At 47.3% G+C, this 18,794-nt stretch overlaps 1 protein-coding gene across 1 annotated transcript in view; it reads right to left on the bottom strand.

Annotated features, from left to right (window-relative positions):
- The window catches only part of MUC16 (mucin 16, cell surface associated), a 75,819-nt gene extending 58,381 nt beyond the window's left edge, over positions 1-17,438 (bottom strand). Inside the window, exons 1-8 of the mRNA XM_067562056.1 lie at positions 17,210-17,438; positions 16,934-17,029; positions 13,052-13,279; positions 9,478-9,639; positions 7,318-7,473; positions 5,743-6,408; positions 5,174-5,416; positions 4,155-4,348 (exon numbers count right to left, since the gene is read on the bottom strand). Of these exons, the coding sequence (XP_067418157.1) occupies positions 4,155-4,348; positions 5,174-5,416; positions 5,743-6,408; positions 7,318-7,473; positions 9,478-9,639; positions 13,052-13,279; positions 16,934-17,029; positions 17,210-17,438 (1,974 nt within the window). The remainder of the gene's footprint in view (positions 1-4,154; positions 4,349-5,173; positions 5,417-5,742; positions 6,409-7,317; positions 7,474-9,477; positions 9,640-13,051; positions 13,280-16,933; positions 17,030-17,209) is intronic.
- Between the last annotated feature and the right edge of the window lie 1,356 nt (positions 17,439-18,794).

The raw sequence follows: 18,794 nt of genomic DNA, 5'->3' as shown, positions 1-18,794 counted from the left end.
ATGGTTGTCTTTTCTGCTGTAGGGGTACTAGATATTGCTGTAGTCTCTCCTGGGGAAGAGGTCCCTAGCGCAGCTGTGGATGTCTCTGCAACAGTAGAGGTAGCTATAGCTGTGCTCCCAGGTGCTGTAGTGGTATCAACAGAAACTGCGGTTGTCCCTTTTATTGCAGTAGTACTAGTTATTGCTGTTGTTTCAACTGCAGATGTCCTCCCTAGAGTTGAGATGGATGTTTCTCCTGTGGGAGATGTGGCTCCAGCTGTGCTTTGAGGTTCTGAAGTTGTAGGAAGGGAAAGTATGGTTGTCTCGGCAACTGTAGTGGTACTAGTTATTGCTGTTGATTCAGAAGGAGAAGTATTGTGGAGAGTAGAAGTCGGTGTTTCTCCCAACGTAGAGCTGGCTACCGCTGTACTTTCAGATTCTGAACTAGTTAGAAGGGGAAGCGTGGTTGTACCCTCTACTGTGGTAGTACTAATAATGCCTGTAGTCTGAGCTGGGGAAGAGGTCTCTAGCGCAGCTGTGGATGTCTCTGGAATAGTAGAGCTGGCTAGAGCTGTGCTCCCAGGTAGTATAGTCGTAGGAAGAAGTACTGTGGTGGTCCCCTTTATTGTGGTAGTATCAGTTATTGCTGTAGGTTCTGCTGCAGAAGTTGTCTCTAGACGAGGGCTAGATGTTTCTCTCATTTTAGAGGTGGCTGCTGCTGAGCTTTGAGCTTGTGAAGTTGTAGGAAGGGAAAGTATGGTTGTCTCTTCAAGCATCGTGCTACCAGTTACTGTTGTCTTTGCTGTTGGGGATGTGGTCTCTAGAGGAGTTGTGGATGTCTCTGGCATTATAGACGTGGCTACAGTCGGGTTCTCAGTGATTGTGCTGGTAGAAGGAGGAACTATGGTTGTCTTTTCTGCTGTAGGGGTACTAGATATTGCTGTAGTCTCTCCTGGGGAAGAGGTCCCTAGCGCAGCTGTGGATGTCTCTGCAACAGTAGAGGTAGCTATAGCTGTGCTCCCAGGTGCTGTAGTGGTATCAACAGAAACTGCGGTTGTCCCTTTTATTGCAGTAGTACTAGTTATTGCTGTTGTTTCAACTGCAGATGTCCTCCCTAGAGTTGAGATGGATGTTTCTCCTGTGGGAGATGTGGCTCCAGCTGTGCTTTGAGGTTCTGAAGTTGTAGGAAGGGAAAGTATGGTTGTCTCGGCAACTGTAGTGGTACTAGTTATTGCTGTTGATTCAGAAGGAGAAGTATTGTGGAGAGTAGAAGTGGGTGTCTCTCCCAAGGTAGAGCTGGCTACCGCTGTACTTTCAGATTCTGAACTAGTTAGAAGGGGAAGCGTGGTTGTACCCTCTACTGTGGTAGTACTAATAATGCCTGTAGTCTGAGCTGGGGAAGAGGTCTCTAGCGCAGCTGTGGATGTCTCTGGAATAGTAGAGCTGGCTAGAGCTGTGCTCCCAGGTAGTGTAGTCGTAGGAAGAAGTACTGTTGTGGTCCCCTTTATTGTGGTAGTATCAGTTATTGTTGTAGGTTCTGCTGCAGAAGTTGTCTCTAGACGAGTGCTAGATGTTTCTCTCATTTTAGAGGTGGCTGCTGCTGAGCTTTGAGCTTGTGAAGTTGTAGGAAGGGAAAGTATGGTTGTCTCTTCAAGTGTCGTGCTACCAGTTATTGTTGACTTCGCTGTTGGGGATGTGGTCTCTAGAGGAGTTGTGGATGTCTCTGGCATTATAGACGTGGCTACAGTCGGGTTCTCAGTGATTGTGCTGGTAGAAGGAGGAACTATGGTTGTCTTTTCTGCTGTAGGGGTACTAGATATTGCTGTAGTCTCTCCTGGGGAAGAGGTCCCTAGCGCAGCTGTGGATGTCTCTGCAACAGTAGAGGTAGCTATAGCTGTGCTCCCAGGTGCTGTAGTGGTATCAACAGAAACTGCGGTTGTCCCTTTTATTGCAGTAGTACTAGTTATTGCTGTTGTTTCAACTGCAGATGTCCTCCCTAGAGTTGAGATGGATGTTTCTCCTGTGGGAGATGTGGCTCCAGTTGTGCTTTGAGGTTCTGAAGTTGTAGGAAGGAAAAGTATGGTTGTCTCGGCAACTGTAGTGGTACTAGTTATTGCTGTTGATTCAGAAGGAGAAGTATTGTGGAGAGTAGAAGTCGGTGTCTCTCCCAAGGTAGAGCTGGCTCCCGCTGTACTTTCAGATTCTGAACTAGTTAGAAGGGGAAGCGTGGTTGTACCCTCTACTGTGGTAGTACTAATAATGCCTGTAGTCTGAGCTGGGGAAGAGGTCTCTAGCGCAGCTGTGGATGTCTCTGGAATAGTAGAGCTGGCTAGAGCTGTGCTCCCAGGTAGTGTAGTCGTAGGAAGAAGTACTGTGGTGGTCCCCTTTATTGTGGTAGTATCAGTTATTGCTGTAGGTTCTGCTGCAGAAGTTGTCTCTAGACGAGTGCTAGATGTTTCTCTCATTTTAGAGGTGGCTGCTGCTGAGCTTTGAGCTTGTGAAGTTGTAGGAAGGAAAAGTATGGTTGTCTCTTCAAGTGTCGTCCTACCAGTTACTGTTGTCTTTGCTGTTGGGGATGTGGTCTCTAGAGGAGTTGTGGATGTCTCTGGCATTATAGACGTGGCTACAGTCGGGTTCTCAGTGATTGTGCTGGTAGAAGGAGGAACTATGGTTGTCTTTTCTGCTGTAGGGGTACTAGATATTGCTGTAGTCTCTCCTAGGGAAGAGGTCCCTAGCGCAGCTGTGGATGTCTCTGCAACAGTAGAGGTAGCTATAGCTGTGCTCCCAGGTGCTGTAGTGGTATCAATAGAAACTGCGGTTGTCCCTTTTATTGCAGTAGTACTAGTTATTGCTGTTGTTTCAACTGCAGATGTCCTCCCTAGAGTTGAGATGGATGTTTCTCCTGTGGGAGATGTGGCTCCAGCTGTGCTTTGAGGTTCTGAAGTTGTAGGAAGGGAAAGTATGGTTGTCTCGGCAACTGTAGTGGTACTAGTTATTGCTGTTGATTCAGAAGGAGAAGTATTGTGGAGAGTAGAAGTGGGTGTTTCTCCCAAGGTAGAGCTGGCTACCGCTGTACTTTCAGATTCTGAACTAGTTAGAAGGGGAAGTGTGGTTATACCCTCTACTGTGGTATTACTAATAATTCCTATAGTCTGAGCTGGGGACGAGGTCTCTAGCGCAGCTGTGGATGTCTCTGGAATAGTAGAGCTGGCTAGAGCTGTGCTCCCAGGTACTGTAGTCGTAGGAAGAAGAACTGTGGTGGTCCCCTTTATTGTGGTAGTATCAGTTATTGCTGTAGGTTCTGCTGCAGAAGTTGTCTCTAGACGAGTGCTGGATGTTTCTCCCATTTTAGACGTGACTGCTGCTGAGCTTTGAGCTTGTGAAGTTGTAGGAAGGAAAAGTATGGTTGTCTCTTCAAGTGTCGTCCTACCAGTTATTGTTGACTTTGCTGTTGGGGATGTGGTCTCTAGAGGAGTTGTGGATGTCTCTGGCATTATAGACGTGGCTACAGTCGGGTTCTCAGTGATTGTGCTGGTAGAAGGAGGAACTATGGTTGTCTTTTCTGCTGTAGGGGTACTAGATATTGCTGTAGTCTCTCCTGGGGAAGAGGTCCCTAGCGCAGCTGTGGATGTCTCTGCAACAGTAGAGGTAGCTATAGCTGTGCTCCCAGGTGCTGTAGTGGTATCAACAGAAACTGCGGTTGTCCCTTTTATTGCAGTAGTACTAGTTATTGCTGTTGTTTCAACTGCAGATGTCCTCCCTAGAGTTGAGATGGATGTTTCTCCTGTGGGAGATGTGGCTCCAGCTGTGCTTTGAGGTTCTGAAGTTGTAGGAAGGGAAAGTATGGTTGTCTCGGCAACTGTAGTGGTACTAGTTATTGCTGTTGATTCAGAAGGAGAAGTATTGTGGAGAGTAGAAGTGGGTGTCTCTCCCAAGGTAGAGCTGGCTACCGCTGTACTTTCAGATTCTGAACTAGTTAGAAGGGGAAGCGTGGTTGTACCCTCTACTGTGGTAGTACTAATAATGCCTGTAGTCTGAGCTGGGGAAGAGGTCTCTAGCGCAGCTGTGGATGTCTCTGGAATAGTAGAGCTGGCTAGAGCTGTGCTCCCAGGTAGTGTAGTCGTAGGAAGAAGAACTGTGGTGGTCCCCTTTATTGTGGTAGTATCAGTTATTGCTGTAGGTTCTGCTGCAGAAGTTGTCTCTAGACGAGGGCTGGATGTTTCTCCCATTTTAGAGGTGGCTGCTGCTGAGCTTTGAGCTTGTGAAGTTGTAGGAAGGGAAAGTATGGTTGTCTCTTCAAGTGTCGTGCTACCAGTTATTGTTGTCTTTGCTGTTGGGGATGTGGTCTCTAGAGGAGTTGTGGATGTCTCTGGCATTATAGACGTGGCTACAGTCGGGTTCTCAGTGATTGTGCTGGTAGAAGGAGGAACTATGGTTGTCTTTTCTGCTGTAGGGGTACTAGATATTGCTGTAGTCTCTCCTGGGGAAGAGGTCCCTAGCGCAGCTGTGGATGTCTCTGCAACAGTAGAGGTAGCTATAGCTGTGCTCCCAGGTGCTGTAGTGGTATCAACAGAAACTGCGGTTGTCCCTTTTATTGCAGTAGTACTAGTTATTGCTGTTGTTTCAACTGCAGATGTCCTCCCTAGAGTTGAGATGGATGTTTCTCCTGTGGGAGATGTGGCTCCAGCTGTGCTTTGAGGTTCTGAAGTTGTAGGAAGGGAAAGTATGGTTGTCTCGGCAACTGTAGTGGTACTAGTTATTGCTGTTGATTCAGAAGGAGAAGTATTGTGGAGAGTAGAAGTGGGTGTCTCTCCCAAGGTAGAGCTGGCTACCGCTGTACTTTCAGATTCTGAACTAGTTAGAAGGGGAAGCGTGGTTGTACCCTCTACTGTGGTAGTACTAATAATGCCTGTAGTCTGAGCTGGGGAAGAGGTCTCTAGCGCAGCTGTGGATGTCTCTGGAATAGTAGAGCTGGCTAGAGCTGTGCTCCCAGGTAGTGTAGTCGTAGGAAGAAGTACTGTGGTGGTCCCCTTTATTGTGGTAGTATCAGTTATTGCTGTAGGTTCTGCTGCAGAAGTTGTCTCTAGACGAGTGCTAGATGTTTCTCTCATTTTAGAGGTGGCTGCTGCTGAGCTTTGAGCTTGTGAAGTTGTAGGAAGGGAAAGTATGGTTGTCTCTTCAAGTGTCGTGCTACCAGTTATTGTTGACTTTGCTGTTGGGGATGTGGTCTCTAGAGGAGTTGTGGATGTCTCTGGCATTATAGACGTGGCTACAGTCGGGTTCTCAGTGATTGTGCTGGTAGAAGGAGGAACTATGGTTGTCTTTTCTGCTGTAGGGGTACTAGATATTGCTGTAGTCTCTCCTGGGGAAGAGGTCCCTAGCGCAGCTGTGGATGTCTCTGCAACAGTAGAGGTAGCTATAGCTGTGCTCCCAGGTGCTGTAGTGGTATCAACAGAAACTGCGGTTGTCCCTTTTATTGCAGTAGTACTAGTTATTGCTGTTGTTTCAACTGCAGATGTCCTCCCTAGAGTTGAGATGGATGTTTCTCCTGTGGGAGATGTGGCTCCAGCTGTGCTTTGAGGTTCTGAAGTTGTAGGAAGGAAAGTATGGTTGTCTCGGCAACTGTAGTGGTACTAGTTATTGCTGTTGATTCAGAAGGAGAAGTATTGTGGAGAGTAGAAGTGGGTGTCTCTCCCAAGGTAGAGCTGGCTACCGCTGTACTTTCAGATTCTGAACTAGTTAGAAGGGGAAGCGTGGTTGTACCCTCTACTGTGGTAGTACTAATAATGCCTGTAGTCTGAGCTGGGGAAGAGGTCTCTAGCGCAGCTGTGGATGTCTCTGGAATAGTAGAGCTGGCTAGAGCTGTGCTCCCAGGTAGTGTAGTCGTAGGAAGAAGTACTGTGGTGGTCCCCTTTATTGTGGTAGTATCAGTTATTGCTGTAGGTTCTGCTGCAGAAGTTGTCTCTAGACGAGTGCTAGATGTTTCTCTCATTTTAGAGGTGGCTGCTGCTGAGCTTTGAGCTTGTGAAGTTGTAGGAAGGGAAAGTATGGTTGTCTCTTCAAGTGTCGTGCTACCAGTTACTGTTGTCTTTGCTGTTGGGGATGTGGTCTCTAGAGGAGTTGTGGATGTCTCTGGCATTATAGACGTGGCTACAGTCGGGTTCTCAGTGATTGTGCTGGTAGAAGGAGGAACTATGGTTGTCTTTTCTGCTGTAGGGGTACTAGATATTGCTGTAGTCTCTCCTGGGGAAGAGGTCCCTAGCGCAGCTGTGGATGTCTCTGCAACAGTAGAGGTAGCTATAGCTGTGCTCCCAGGTGCTGTAGTGGTATCAACAGAAACTGCGGTTGTCCCTTTTATTGCAGTAGTACTAGTTATTGCTGTTGTTTCAACTGCAGATGTCCTCCCTAGAGTTGAGATGGATGTTTCTCCTGTGGGAGATGTGGCTCCAGCTGTGCTTTGAGGTTCTGAAGTTGTAGGAAGGGAAAGTATGGTTGTCTCGGCAACTGTAGTGGTACTAGTTATTGCTGTTGATTCAGAAGGAGAAGTATTGTGGAGAGTAGAAGTGGGTGTCTCTCCCAAGGTAGAGCTGGCTACCGCTGTACTTTCAGATTCTGAACTAGTTAGAAGGGGAAGCGTGGTTATACCCTCTACTGTGGGAGTACTAATAATTCCTATAGTCTGAGCTGGGGACGAGGTCTCTAGCGCAGCTGTGGATGTCTCTGGAATAGTAGAGCTGGCTAGAGCTGTGCTCCCAGGTAGTGTAGTCGTAGGAAGAAGAACTGTGGTGGTCCCCTTTATTGTGGTAGTATCAGTTATTGCTGTAGGTTCTGCTGCAGAAGTTGTCTCTAGACGAGGGCTGGATGTTTCTCCCATTTTAGAGGTGGCTGCTGCTGAGCTTTGAGCTTGTGAAGTTGTAGGAAGGGAAAGTATGGTTGTCTCTTCAAGTGTCGTGCTACCAGTTATTGTTGTCTTTGCTGTTGGGGATGTGGTCTCTAGAGGAGTTGTGGATGTCTCTGGCATTATAGACGTGGCTACAGTCGGGTTCTCAGTGATTGTGCTGGTAGAAGGAGGAACTATGGTTGTCTTTTCTGCTGTAGGGGTACTAGATATTGCTGTAGTCTCTCCTGGGGAAGAGGTCCCTAGCGCAGCTGTGGATGTCTCTGCAACAGTAGAGGTAGCTATAGCTGTGCTCCCAGGTGCTGTAGTGGTATCAACAGAAACTGCGGTTGTCCCTTTTATTGCAGTAGTACTAGTTATTGCTGTTGTTTCAACTGCAGATGTCCTCCCTAGAGTTGAGATGGATGTTTCTCCTGTGGGAGATGTGGCTCCAGCTGTGCTTTGAGGTTCTGAAGTTGTAGGAAGGGAAAGTATGGTTGTCTCGGCAACTGTAGTGGTACTAGTTATTGCTGTTGATTCAGAAGGAGAAGTATTGTGGAGAGTGGAAGTGGGTGTCTCTCCCAAGGTAGAGCTGGCTACCGCTGTACTTTCAGATTCTGAACTAGTTAGAAGGGGAAGCGTGGTTATACCCTCTACTGTGGGAGTACTAATAATTCCTGTAGTCTGAGCTGGGGAAGAGGTCTCTAGCGCAGCTGTGGATGTCTCTGGAATAGTAGAGCTGGCTAGAGCTGTGCTCCCAGGTAGTGTAGTCGTAGGAAGAAGTACTGTGGTGGTCCCCTTTATTGTGGTAGTATCAGTTATTGCTGTAGGTTCTGCTGCAGAAGTTGTCTCTAGACGAGGGCTAGATGTTTCTCTCATTTTAGAGGTGGCTGCTGCTGAGCTTTGAGCTTGTGAAGTTGTAGGAAGGGAAAGTATGGTTGTCTCTTCAAGCGTCGTGCTACCAGTTACTGTTGTCTTTGCTGTTGGGGATGTGGTCTCTAGAGGAGTTGTGGATGTCTCTGGCATTATAGACGTGGCTACAGTCGGGTTCTCAGTGATTGTGCTGGTAGAAGGAGGAACTATGGTTGTCTTTTCTGCTGTAGGGGTACTAGATATTGCTGTAGTCTCTCCTGGGGAAGAGGTCCCTAGCGCAGCTGTGGATGTCTCTGCAACAGTAGAGGTAGCTATAGCTGTGCTCCCAGGTGCTGTAGTGGTATCAACAGAAACTGCGGTTGTCCCTTTTATTGCAGTAGTACTAGTTATTGCTGTTGTTTCAACTGCAGATGTCCTCCCTAGAGTTGAGATGGATGTTTCTCCTGTGGGAGATGTGGCTCCAGCTGTGCTTTGAGGTTCTGAAGTTGTAGGAAGGGAAAGTATGGTTGTCTCGGCAACTGTAGTGGTACTAGTTATTGCTGTTGATTCAGAAGGAGAAGTATTGTGGAGAGTAGAAGTGGGTGTCTCTCCCAAGGTAGAGCTGGCTACCGCTGTACTTTCAGATTCTGAACTAGTTAGAAGGGGAAGCGTGGTTGTACCCTCTACTGTGGTAGTACTAATAATGCCTGTAGTCTGAGCTGGGGAAGAGGTCTCTAGCGCAGCTGTGGATGTCTCTGGAATAGTAGAGCTGGCTAGAGCTGTGCTCCCAGGTAGTGTAGTCGTAGGAAGAAGTACTGTGGTGGTCCCCTTTATTGTGGTAGTATCAGTTATTGCTGTAGGTTCTGCTGCAGAAGTTGTCTCTAGACGAGGGCTAGATGTTTCTCTCATTTTAGAGGTGGCTGCTGCTGAGCTTTGAGCTTGTGAAGTTGTAGGAAGGGAAAGTATGGTTGTCTCTTCAAGTGTCGTGCTACCAGTTACTGTTGTCTTTGCTGTTGGGGATGTGGTCTCTAGAGGAGTTGTGGATGTCTCTGGCATTATAGACGTGGCTACAGTCGGGTTCTCAGTGATTGTGCTGGTAGAAGGAGGAACTATGGTTGTCTTTTCTGCTGTAGGGGTACTAGATATTGCTGTAGTCTCTCCTGGGGAAGAGGTCCCTAGCGCAGCTGTGGATGTCTCTGCAACAGTAGAGGTAGCTATAGCTGTGCTCCCAGGTGCTGTAGTGGTATCAACAGAAACTGCGGTTGTCCCTTTTATTGCAGTAGTACTAGTTATTGCTGTTGTTTCAACTGCAGATGTCCTCCCTAGAGTTGAGATGGATGTTTCTCCTGTGGGAGATGTGGCTCCAGCTGTGCTTTGAGGTTCTGAAGTTGTAGGAAGGGAAAGTATGGTTGTCTCGGCAACTGTAGTGGTACTAGTTATTGCTGTTGATTCAGAAGGAGAAGTATTGTGGAGAGTAGAAGTGGGTGTCTCTCCCAAGGTAGAGCTGGCTACCGCTGTACTTTCAGATTCTGAACTAGTTAGAAGGGGAAGCGTGGTTGTACCCTCTACTGTGGTAGTACTAATAATGCCTGTAGTCTGAGCTGGGGAAGAGGTCTCTAGCGCAGCTGTGGATGTCTCTGGAATAGTAGAGCTGGCTAGAGCTGTGCTCCCAGGTAGTGTAGTCGTAGGAAGAAGTACTGTGGTGGTCCCCTTTATTGTGGTAGTATCAGTTATTGCTGTAGGTTCTGCTGCAGAAGTTGTCTCTAGACGAGGGCTGGATGTTTCTCCCATTTTAGAGGTGGCTGCTGCTGAGCTTTGAGCTTGTGAAGTTGTAGGAAGGGAAAGTATGGTTGTCTCTTCAAGTGTCGTGCTACCAGTTATTGTTGTCTTTGCTGTTGGGGATGTGGTCTCTAGAGGAGTTGTGGATGTCTCTGGCATTATAGACGTGGCTACAGTCGGGTTCTCAGTGATTGTGCTGGTAGAAGGAGGAACTATGGTTGTCTTTTCTGCTGTAGGGGTACTAGATATTGCTGTAGTCTCTCCTGGGGAAGAGGTCCCTAGCGCAGCTGTGGATGTCTCTGCAACAGTAGAGGTAGCTATAGCTGTGCTCCCAGGTGCTGTAGTGGTATCAACAGAAACTGCGGTTGTCCCTTTTATTGCAGTAGTACTAGTTATTGCTGTTGTTTCAACTGCAGATGTCCTCCCTAGAGTTGAGATGGATGTTTCTCCTGTGGGAGATGTGGCTCCAGCTGTGCTTTGAGGTTCTGAAGTTGTAGGAAGGGAAAGTATGGTTGTCTCGGCAACTGTAGTGGTACTAGTTATTGCTGTTGATTCAGAAGGAGAAGTATTGTGGAGAGTAGAAGTGGGTGTCTCTCCCAAGGTAGAGCTGGCTACCGCTGTACTTTCAGATTCTGAACTAGTTAGAAGGGGAAGCGTGGTTGTACCCTCTACTGTGGTAGTACTAATAATGCCTGTAGTCTGAGCTGGGGAAGAGGTCTCTAGCGCAGCTGTGGATGTCTCTGGAATAGTAGAGCTGGCTAGAGCTGTGCTCCCAGGTAGTGTAGTCGTAGGAAGAAGTACTGTGGTGGTCCCCTTTATTGTGGTAGTATCAGTTATTGCTGTAGGTTCTGCTGCAGAAGTTGTCTCTAGACGAGGGCTGGATGTTTCTCCCATTTTAGAGGTGGCTGCTGCTGAGCTTTGAGCTTGTGAAGTTGTAGGAAGGGAAAGTATGGTTGTCTCTTCAAGCGTCGTGCTACCAGTTACTGTTGTCTTTGCTGTTGGGGATGTGGTCTCTAGAGGAGTTGTGGATGTCTCTGGCATTATAGACGTGGCTACAGTCGGGTTCTCAGTGATTGTGCTGGTAGAAGGAGGAACTATGGTTGTCTTTTCTGCTGTAGGGGTACTAGATATTGCTGTAGTCTCTCCTGGGGAAGAGGTCCCTAGCGCAGCTGTGGATGTCTCTGCAACAGTAGAGGTAGCTATAGCTGTGCTCCCAGGTGCTGTAGTGGTATCAACAGAAACTGCGGTTGTCCCTTTTATTGCAGTAGTACTAGTTATTGCTGTTGTTTCAACTGCAGATGTCCTCCCTAGAGTTGAGATGGATGTTTCTCCTGTGGGAGATGTGGCTCCAGCTGTGCTTTGAGGTTCTGAAGTTGTAGGAAGGGAAAGTATGGTTGTCTCGGCAACTGTAGTGGTACTAGTTATTGCTGTTGATTCAGAAGGAGAAGTATTGTGGAGAGTAGGAAGTGGGTGTCTCTCCCAAGGTAGAGCTGGCTACCGCTGTACTTTCAGATTCTGAACTAGTTAGAAGGGGAAGCGTGGTTGTACCCTCTACTGTGGTAGTACTAATAATGCCTGTAGTCTGAGCTGGGGAAGAGGTCTCTAGCGCAGCTGTGGATGTCTCTGGAATAGTAGAGCTGGCTAGAGCTGTGCTCCCAGGTAGTGTAGTCGTAGGAAGAAGTACTGTGGTGGTCCCCTTTATTGTGGTAGTATCAGTTATTGCTGTAGGTTCTGCTGCAGAAGTTGTCTCTAGACGAGGGCTGGATGTTTCTCCCATTTTAGAGGTGGCTGCTGCTGAGCTTTGAGCTTGTGAAGTTGTAGGAAGGGAAAGTATGGTTGTCTCTTCAAGTGTCGTCCTACCAGTTACTGTTGTCTTTGCTGTTGGGGATGTGGTCTCTAGAGGAGTTGTGGATGTCTCTGGCATTATAGACGTGGCTACAGTCGGGTTCTCAGTGATTGTGCTGGTAGAAGGAGGAACTATGGTTGTCTTTTCTGCTGTAGGGGTACTAGATATTGCTGTAGTCTCTCCTGGGGAAGAGGTCCCTAGCGCAGCTGTGGATGTCTCTGCAACAGTAGAGGTAGCTATAGCTGTGCTCCCAGGTGCTGTAGTGGTATCAACAGAAACTGCGGTTGTCCCTTTTATTGCAGTAGTACTAGTTATTGCTGTTGTTTCAACTGCAGATGTCCTCCCTAGAGTTGAGATGGATGTTTCTCCTGTGGGAGATGTGGCTCCAGCTGTGCTTTGAGGTTCTGAAGTTGTAGGAAGGGAAAGTATGGTTGTCTCGGCAACTGTAGTGGTACTAGTTATTGCTGTTGATTCAGAAGGAGAAGTATTGTGGAGAGTAGAAGTGGGTGTCTCTCCCAAGGTAGAGCTGGCTACCGCTGTACTTTCAGATTCTGAACTAGTTAGAAGGGGAAGCGTGGTTGTACCCTCTACTGTGGTAGTACTAATAATGCCTGTAGTCTGAGCTGGGGAAGAGGTCTCTAGCGCAGCTGTGGATGTCTCTGGAATAGTAGAGCTGGCTAGAGCTGTGCTCCCAGGTAGTGTAGTCGTAGGAAGAAGTACTGTGGTGGTCCCCTTTATTGTGGTAGTATCAGTTATTGCTGTAGGTTCTGCTGCAGAAGTTGTCTCTAGACGAGGGCTGGATGTTTCTCCCATTTTAGAGGTGGCTGCTGCTGAGCTTTGTGCTTGTGAAGTTGTAGGAAGGGAAAGTATGGTTGTCTCTTCAAGTGTCGTGCTACCAGTTATTGTTGTCTTTGCTGTTGGGGATGTGGTCTCTAGAGGAGTTGTGGATGTCTCTGGCATTATAGACGTGGCTACAGTCGGGTTCTCAGTGATTGTGCTGGTAGAAGGAGGAACTATGGTTGTCTTTTCTGCTGTAGGGGTACTAGATATTGCTGTAGTCTCTCCTGGGGAAGAGGTCCCTAGCGCAGCTGTGGATGTCTCTGCAACAGTAGAGGTAGCTATAGCTGTGCTCCCAGGTGCTGTAGTGGTATCAACAGAAACTGCGGTTGTCCCTTTTATTGCAGTAGTACTAGTTATTGCTGTTGTTTCAACTGCAGATGTCCTCCCTAGAGTTGAGATGGATGTTTCTCCTGTGGGAGATGTGGCTCCAGCTGTGCTTTGAGGTTCTGAAGTTGTAGGAAGGGAAAGTATGGTTGTCTCGGCAACTGTAGTGGTACTAGTTATTGCTGTTGATTCAGAAGGAGAAGTATTGTGGAGAGTAGAAGTGGGTGTCTCTCCCAAGGTAGAGCTGGCTACCGCTGTACTTTCAGATTCTGAACTAGTTAGAAGGGGAAGCGTGGTTGTACCCTCTACTGTGGTAGTACTAATAATGCCTGTAGTCTGAGCTGGGGAAGAGGTCTCTAGCGCAGCTGTGGATGTCTCTGGAATAGTAGAGCTGGCTAGAGCTGTGCTCCCAGGTAGTGTAGTCGTAGGAAGAAGTACTGTGGTGGTCCCCTTTATTGTGGTAGTATCAGTTATTGCTGTAGGTTCTGCTGCAGAAGTTGTCTCTAGACGAGGGCTGGATGTTTCTCCCATTTTAGAGGTGGCTGCTGCTGAGCTTTGTGCTTGTGAAGTTGTAGGAAGGGAAAGTATGGTTGTCTCTTCAAGTGTCGTCCTACCAGTTATTGTTGACTTCGCTGTTGGGGATGTGGTCTCTAGAGGAGTTGTGGATGTCTCTGGCATTATAGACGTGGCTACAGTCGGGTTCTCAGTGATTGTGCTGGTAGAAGGAGGAACTATGGTTGTCTTTTCTGCTGTAGGGGTACTAGATATTGCTGTAGTCTCTCCTGGGGAAGAGGTCCCTAGCGCAGCTGTGGATGTCTCTGCAACAGTAGAGGTAGCTATAGCTGTGCTCCCAGGTGCTGTAGTGGTATCAACAGAAACTGCGGTTGTCCCTTTTATTGCAGTAGTACTAGTTATTGCTGTTGTTTCAACTGCAGATGTCCTCCCTAGAGTTGAGATGGATGTTTCTCCTCTGGGAGATGTGGCTCCAGCTGTGCTTTGAGGTTCTGAAGTTGTAGGAAGGGAAAGTATGGTTGTCTCGGCAACTGTAGTGGTACTAGTTATTGCTGTTGATTCAGAAGGAGAAGTATTGTGGAGAGTAGAAGTGGGTGTCTCTCCCAAGGTAGAGCTGGCTACCGCTGTACTTTCAGATTCTGAACTAGTTAGAAGGGGAAGCGTGGTTGTACCCTCTACTGTGGTAGTACTAATAATGCCTGTAGTCTGAGCTGGGGAAGAGGTCTCTAGCGCAGCTGTGGATGTCTCTGGAATAGTAGAGCTGGCTAGAGCTGTGCTCCCAGGTAGTGTAGTCGTAGGAAGAAGTACTGTGGTGGTCCCCTTTATTGTGGTAGTATCAGTTATTGCTGTAGGTTCTGCTGCAGAAGTTGTCTCTAGACGAGGGCTGGATGTTTCTCCCATTTTAGAGGTGGCTGCTGCTGAGCTTTGAGCTTGTGAAGTTGTAGGAAGGGAAAGTATGGTTGTCTCTTCAAGCGTCGTGCTACCAGTTATTGTTGTCTTTGCTGTTGGGGATGTGGTCTCTAGAGGAGTTGTGGATGTCTCTGGCATTATAGACGTGGCTACAGTCAGGTTCTCAGTGATTGTGCTGGTAGAAGGAGGAACTATGGTTGTCTTTTCTGCTGTAGGGGTACTAGATATTGCTGTAGTCTCTCCTGGGGAAGAGGTCCCTAGCGCAGCTGTGGATGTCTCTGCAACAGTAGAGGTAGCTATAGCTGTGCTCCCAGGTGCTGTAGTGGTATCAACAGAAACTGCGGTTGTCCCTTTTATTGCAGTAGTACTAGTTATTGCTGTTGTTTCAACTGCAGATGTCCTCCCTAGAGTTGAGATGGATGTTTCTCCTGTGGGAGATGTGGCTCCAGCTGTGCTTTGAGGTTCTGAAGTTGTAGGAAGGGAAAGTATGGTTGTCTCGGCAACTGTAGTGGTACTAGTTATTGCTGTTGATTCAGAAGGAGAAGTATTGTGGAGAGTAGAAGTGGGTGTCTCTCCCAAGGTAGAGCTGGCTACCGCTGTACTTTCAGATTCTGAACTAGTTAGAAGGGGAAGCGTGGTTGTACCCTCTACTGTGGTAGTACTAATAATGCCTGTAGTCTGAGCTGGGGAAGAGGTCTCTAGCGCAGCTGTGGATGTCTCTGGAATAGTAGAGCTGGCTAGAGCTGTGCTCCCAGGTAGTGTAGTCGTAGGAAGAAGTACTGTGGTGGTCCCCTTTATTGTGGTAGTATCAGTTATTGCTGTAGGTTCTGCTGCAGAAGTTGTCTCTAGACGAGGGCTGGATGTTTCTCCCATTTTAGAGGTGGCTGCTGCTGAGCTTTGTGCTTGTGAAGTTGTAGGAAGGGAAAGTATGGTTGTCTCTTCAAGTGTCGTGCTACCAGTTATTGTTGTCTTTGCTGTTGGGGATGTGGTCTCTAGAGGAGTTGTGGATGTCTCTGGCATTATAGACGTGGCTACAGTCGGGTTCTCAGTGATTGTGCTGGTAGAAGGAGGAACTATGGTTGTCTTTTCTGCTGTAGGGGTACTAGATATTGCTGTAGTCTCTCCTGGGGAAGAGGTCCCTAGCGCAGCTGTGGATGTCTCTGCAACAGTAGAGGTAGCTATAGCTGTGCTCCCAGGTGCTGTAGTGGTATCAACAGAAACTGCGGTTGTCCCTTTTATTGCAGTAGTACTAGTTATTGCTGTTGTTTCAACTGCAGATGTCCTCCCTAGAGTTGAGATGGATGTTTCTCCTGTGGGAGATGTGGCTCCAGCTGTGCTTTGAGGTTCTGAAGTTGTAGGAAGGGAAAGTATGGTTGTCTCGGCAACTGTAGTGGTACTAGTTATTGCTGTTGATTCAGAAGGAGAAGTATTGTGGAGAGTAGAAGTGGGTGTCTCTCCCAAGGTAGAGCTGGCTACCGCTGTACTTTCAGATTCTGAACTAGTTAGAAGGGGAAGCGTGGTTGTACCCTCTACTGTGGTAGTACTAATAATGCCTGTAGTCTGAGCTGGGGAAGAGGTCTCTAGCGCAGCTGTGGATGTCTCTGGAATAGTAGAGCTGGCTAGAGCTGTGCTCCCAGGTAGTGTAGTCGTAGGAAGAAGTACTGTGGTGGTCCCCTTTATTGTGGTAGTATCAGTTATTGCTGTAGGTTCTGCTGCAGAAGTTGTCTCTAGACGAGGGCTGGATGTTTCTCCCATTTTAGAGGTGGCTGCTGCTGAGCTTTGTGCTTCTGAAGTTGTAGGAAGGGAAAGTATGGTTGTCTCTTCAAGTGTCGTCCTACCAGTTACTGTTGTCTTTGCTGTTGGGGATGTGGTCTCTAGAGGAGTTGTGGATGTCTCTGGCATTATAGACGTGGCTACAGTCGGGTTCTCAGTGATTGTGCTGGTAGAAGGAGGAACTATGGTTGTCTTTTCTGCTGTAGGGGTACTAGATATTGCTGTAGTCTCTCCTGGGGAAGAGGTCCCTAGCGCAGCTGTGGATGTCTCTGCAACAGTAGAGGTAGCTATAGCTGTGCTCCCAGGTGCTGTAGTGGTATCAACAGAAACTGCGGTTGTCCCTTTTATTGCAGTAGTACTAGTTATTGCTGTTGTTTCAACTGCAGATGTCCTCCCTAGAGTTGAGATGGATGTTTCTCCTCTGGGAGATGTGGCTCCAGCTGTGCTTTGAGGTTCTGAAGTTGTAGGAAGGGAAAGTATGGTTGTCTCGGCAACTGTAGTGGTACTAGTTATTGCTGTTGATTCAGAAGGAGAAGTATTGTGGAGAGTGGAAGTGGGTGTTTCTCCCAAGGTAGAGCTGGCTACCGCTGTACTTTCAGATTCTGAACTAGTTAGAAGGGGAAGCGTGGTTGTACCCTCTACTGTGGGAGTACTAATAATTCCTGTAGTCTGAGCTGGGGAAGAGGTCTCTAGCGCAGCTGTGGATGTCTCTGGAATAGTAGAGCTGGCTAGAGCTGTGCTCCCAGGTAGTGTAGTCGTAGGAAGAAGTACTGTGGTGGTCCCCTTTATTGTGGTAGTATCAGTTATTGCTGTAGGTTCTGCTGCAGAAGTTGTCTCTAGACGAGGGCTAGATGTTTCTCTCATTTTAGAGGTGGCTGCTGCTGAGCTTTGAGCTTGTGAAGTTGTAGGAAGGGAAAGTATGGTTGTCTCTTCAAGCGTCGTGCTACCAGTTACTGTTGTCTTTGCTGTTGGGGATGTGGTCTCTAGAGGAGTTGTGGATGTCTCTGGCATTATAGACGTGGCTACAGTCGGGTTCTCAGTGATTGTGCTGGTAGAAGGAGGAACTATGGTTGTCTTTTCTGCTGTAGGGGTACTAGATATTGCTGTAGTCTCTCCTGGGGAAGAGGTCCCTAGCGCAGCTGTGGATGTCTCTGCAACAGTAGAGGTAGCTATAGCTGTGCTCCCAGGTGCTGTAGTGGTATCAACAGAAACTGCGGTTGTCCCTTTTATTGCAGTAGTACTAGTTATTGCTGTTGTTTCAACTGCAGATGTCCTCCCTAGAGTTGAGATGGATGTTTCTCCTGTGGGAGATGTGGCTCCAGCTGTGCTTTGAGGTTCTGAAGTTGTAGGAAGGGAAAGTATGGTTGTCTCGGCAACTGTAGTGGTACTAGTTATTGCTGTTGATTCAGAAGGAGAAGTATTGTGGAGAGTGGAAGTGGGTGTCTCTCCCAAGGTAGAGCTGGCTACCGCTGTACTTTCAGATTCTGAACTAGTTAGAAGGGGAAGCGTGGTTATACCCTCTACTGTGGGAGTACTAATAATTCCTATAGTCTGAGCTGGGGACGAGGTCTCTAGCGCAGCTGTGGATGTCTCTGGAATAGTAGAGCTGGCTAGAGCTGTGCTCCCAGGTAGTGTAGTCGTAGGAAGAAGAACTGTGGTGGTCCCCTTTATTGTGGTAGTATCAGTTATTGCTGTAGGTTCTGCTGCAGAAGTTGTCTCTAGACGAGGGCTGGATGTTTCTCCCATTTTAGAGGTGGCTGCTGCTGAGCTTTGAGCTTGTGAAGTTGTAGGAAGGGAAAGTATGGTTGTCTCTTCAAGCGTCGTGCTACCAGTTATTGTTGACTTTGCTGTTGGGGATGTGGTCTCTAGAGGAGTTGTGGATGTCTCCGGCATTATAGACGTGGCTACAGTCGGGTTCTCAGTGATTGTGCTGGTAGAAGGAGGAACTATGGTTGTCTTTTCTGCTGTAGGGGTACTAGATATTGCTGTAGTCTCTCCTGGGGAAGAGGTCCCTAGCGCAGCTGTGGATGTCTCTGCAACAGTAGAGGTAGCTATAGCTGTGCTCCCAGGTGCTGTAGTGGTATCAACAGAAACTGCGGTTGTCCCTTTTATTGCAGTAGTACTAGTTCTTGCTGTTGTTTCAACTGCAGAAGTCCTCTCTTGAGTTGAGATGGATGTTTCTCCTGTGGGAGATGTGTCTATAGTTGTACTTCCAGGCTGTGTAGTCGCAGGAAAAAGAACTGTTGTTGTCCCCTGTGTTGTGGTAGTACTAGATATTGCTGTAGTTTCAGCTGGAGAAGTTGTGTCTAGACGAGGGCTGGATGTTTCTCCCAATTTAGAGATGGCTCCAGCTGTGTTTTGAGCTTGTGAAGTGGTAGGAAGGGAAAGTATGGTTGTCTCTTCAGGTATCGTGCTACCACTTATTGTTGTCTTCGCTGTTGGGGATGTGGTCTCTAGAGGAGTTGTGGATGTCTCTGGCGTTATAGATGTGGCTACAGTCGGGTTCTCAGTGATTTTGCTGGTAGACGGAGAAACTATGGTTGTATCAGTTATAGGTGTAGTTTCAGCTGCAGTAGTTTTCTCTAGAGGAGAGGTGTCTGTTTCTCCTATAGTAGAGGTGGTTGCTGTGCTCTCATAGAGTGTATTTGTTTTCAGTGTAACTGTTTTTGTTTCTTCATCTGTAGTTTTACTGGATATTGATGTAGTCTTTGCTAGGGAAATGATCTCCAATGTAGTATTGAAGGTCTCTGGAGTCGTGGAAGTCTCTTCAGCAATGCTCTCTGAGAGTGGAATAAAAAGAGATTTTAATGTGCTTGTGCTGTCTGCCAAAGAAGAGGGAGAATAAAAAAATGAAATATAAATTTTAAAGTCAGAGAATAATTAACTCCCGAAACATCCTTCATTCTATTTTGTTTGGTGATTAATAAGTGCAAAGAGATGAAAAACAAATTTTTATTATATGTAAATTGAAAATAATTGAATTTTTACAAAAAATTTAGTTAAAAAGTTTTCGATGAAAATTTCTTATTTAAAACATTTATCTTTTATTTGAAAAAAATTTGAATAAAACATTTCAAGTAGCTCTATCTTCTATAGCATTTT

The sequence above is a fragment of the Emydura macquarii genome, unplaced genomic scaffold, assembly GCF_026122565.2.
Source record: "Emydura macquarii macquarii isolate MOO-44397 ecotype Brisbane River unplaced genomic scaffold, CSIRO-AGI_Emac_v2 contig_306, whole genome shotgun sequence".
NCBI lineage: Eukaryota > Metazoa > Chordata > Testudines > Chelidae > Emydura > Emydura macquarii.
Note: the sequence above shows the minus strand (reverse complement) of the source record. Positions and strands in the feature narration are given on the sequence as shown.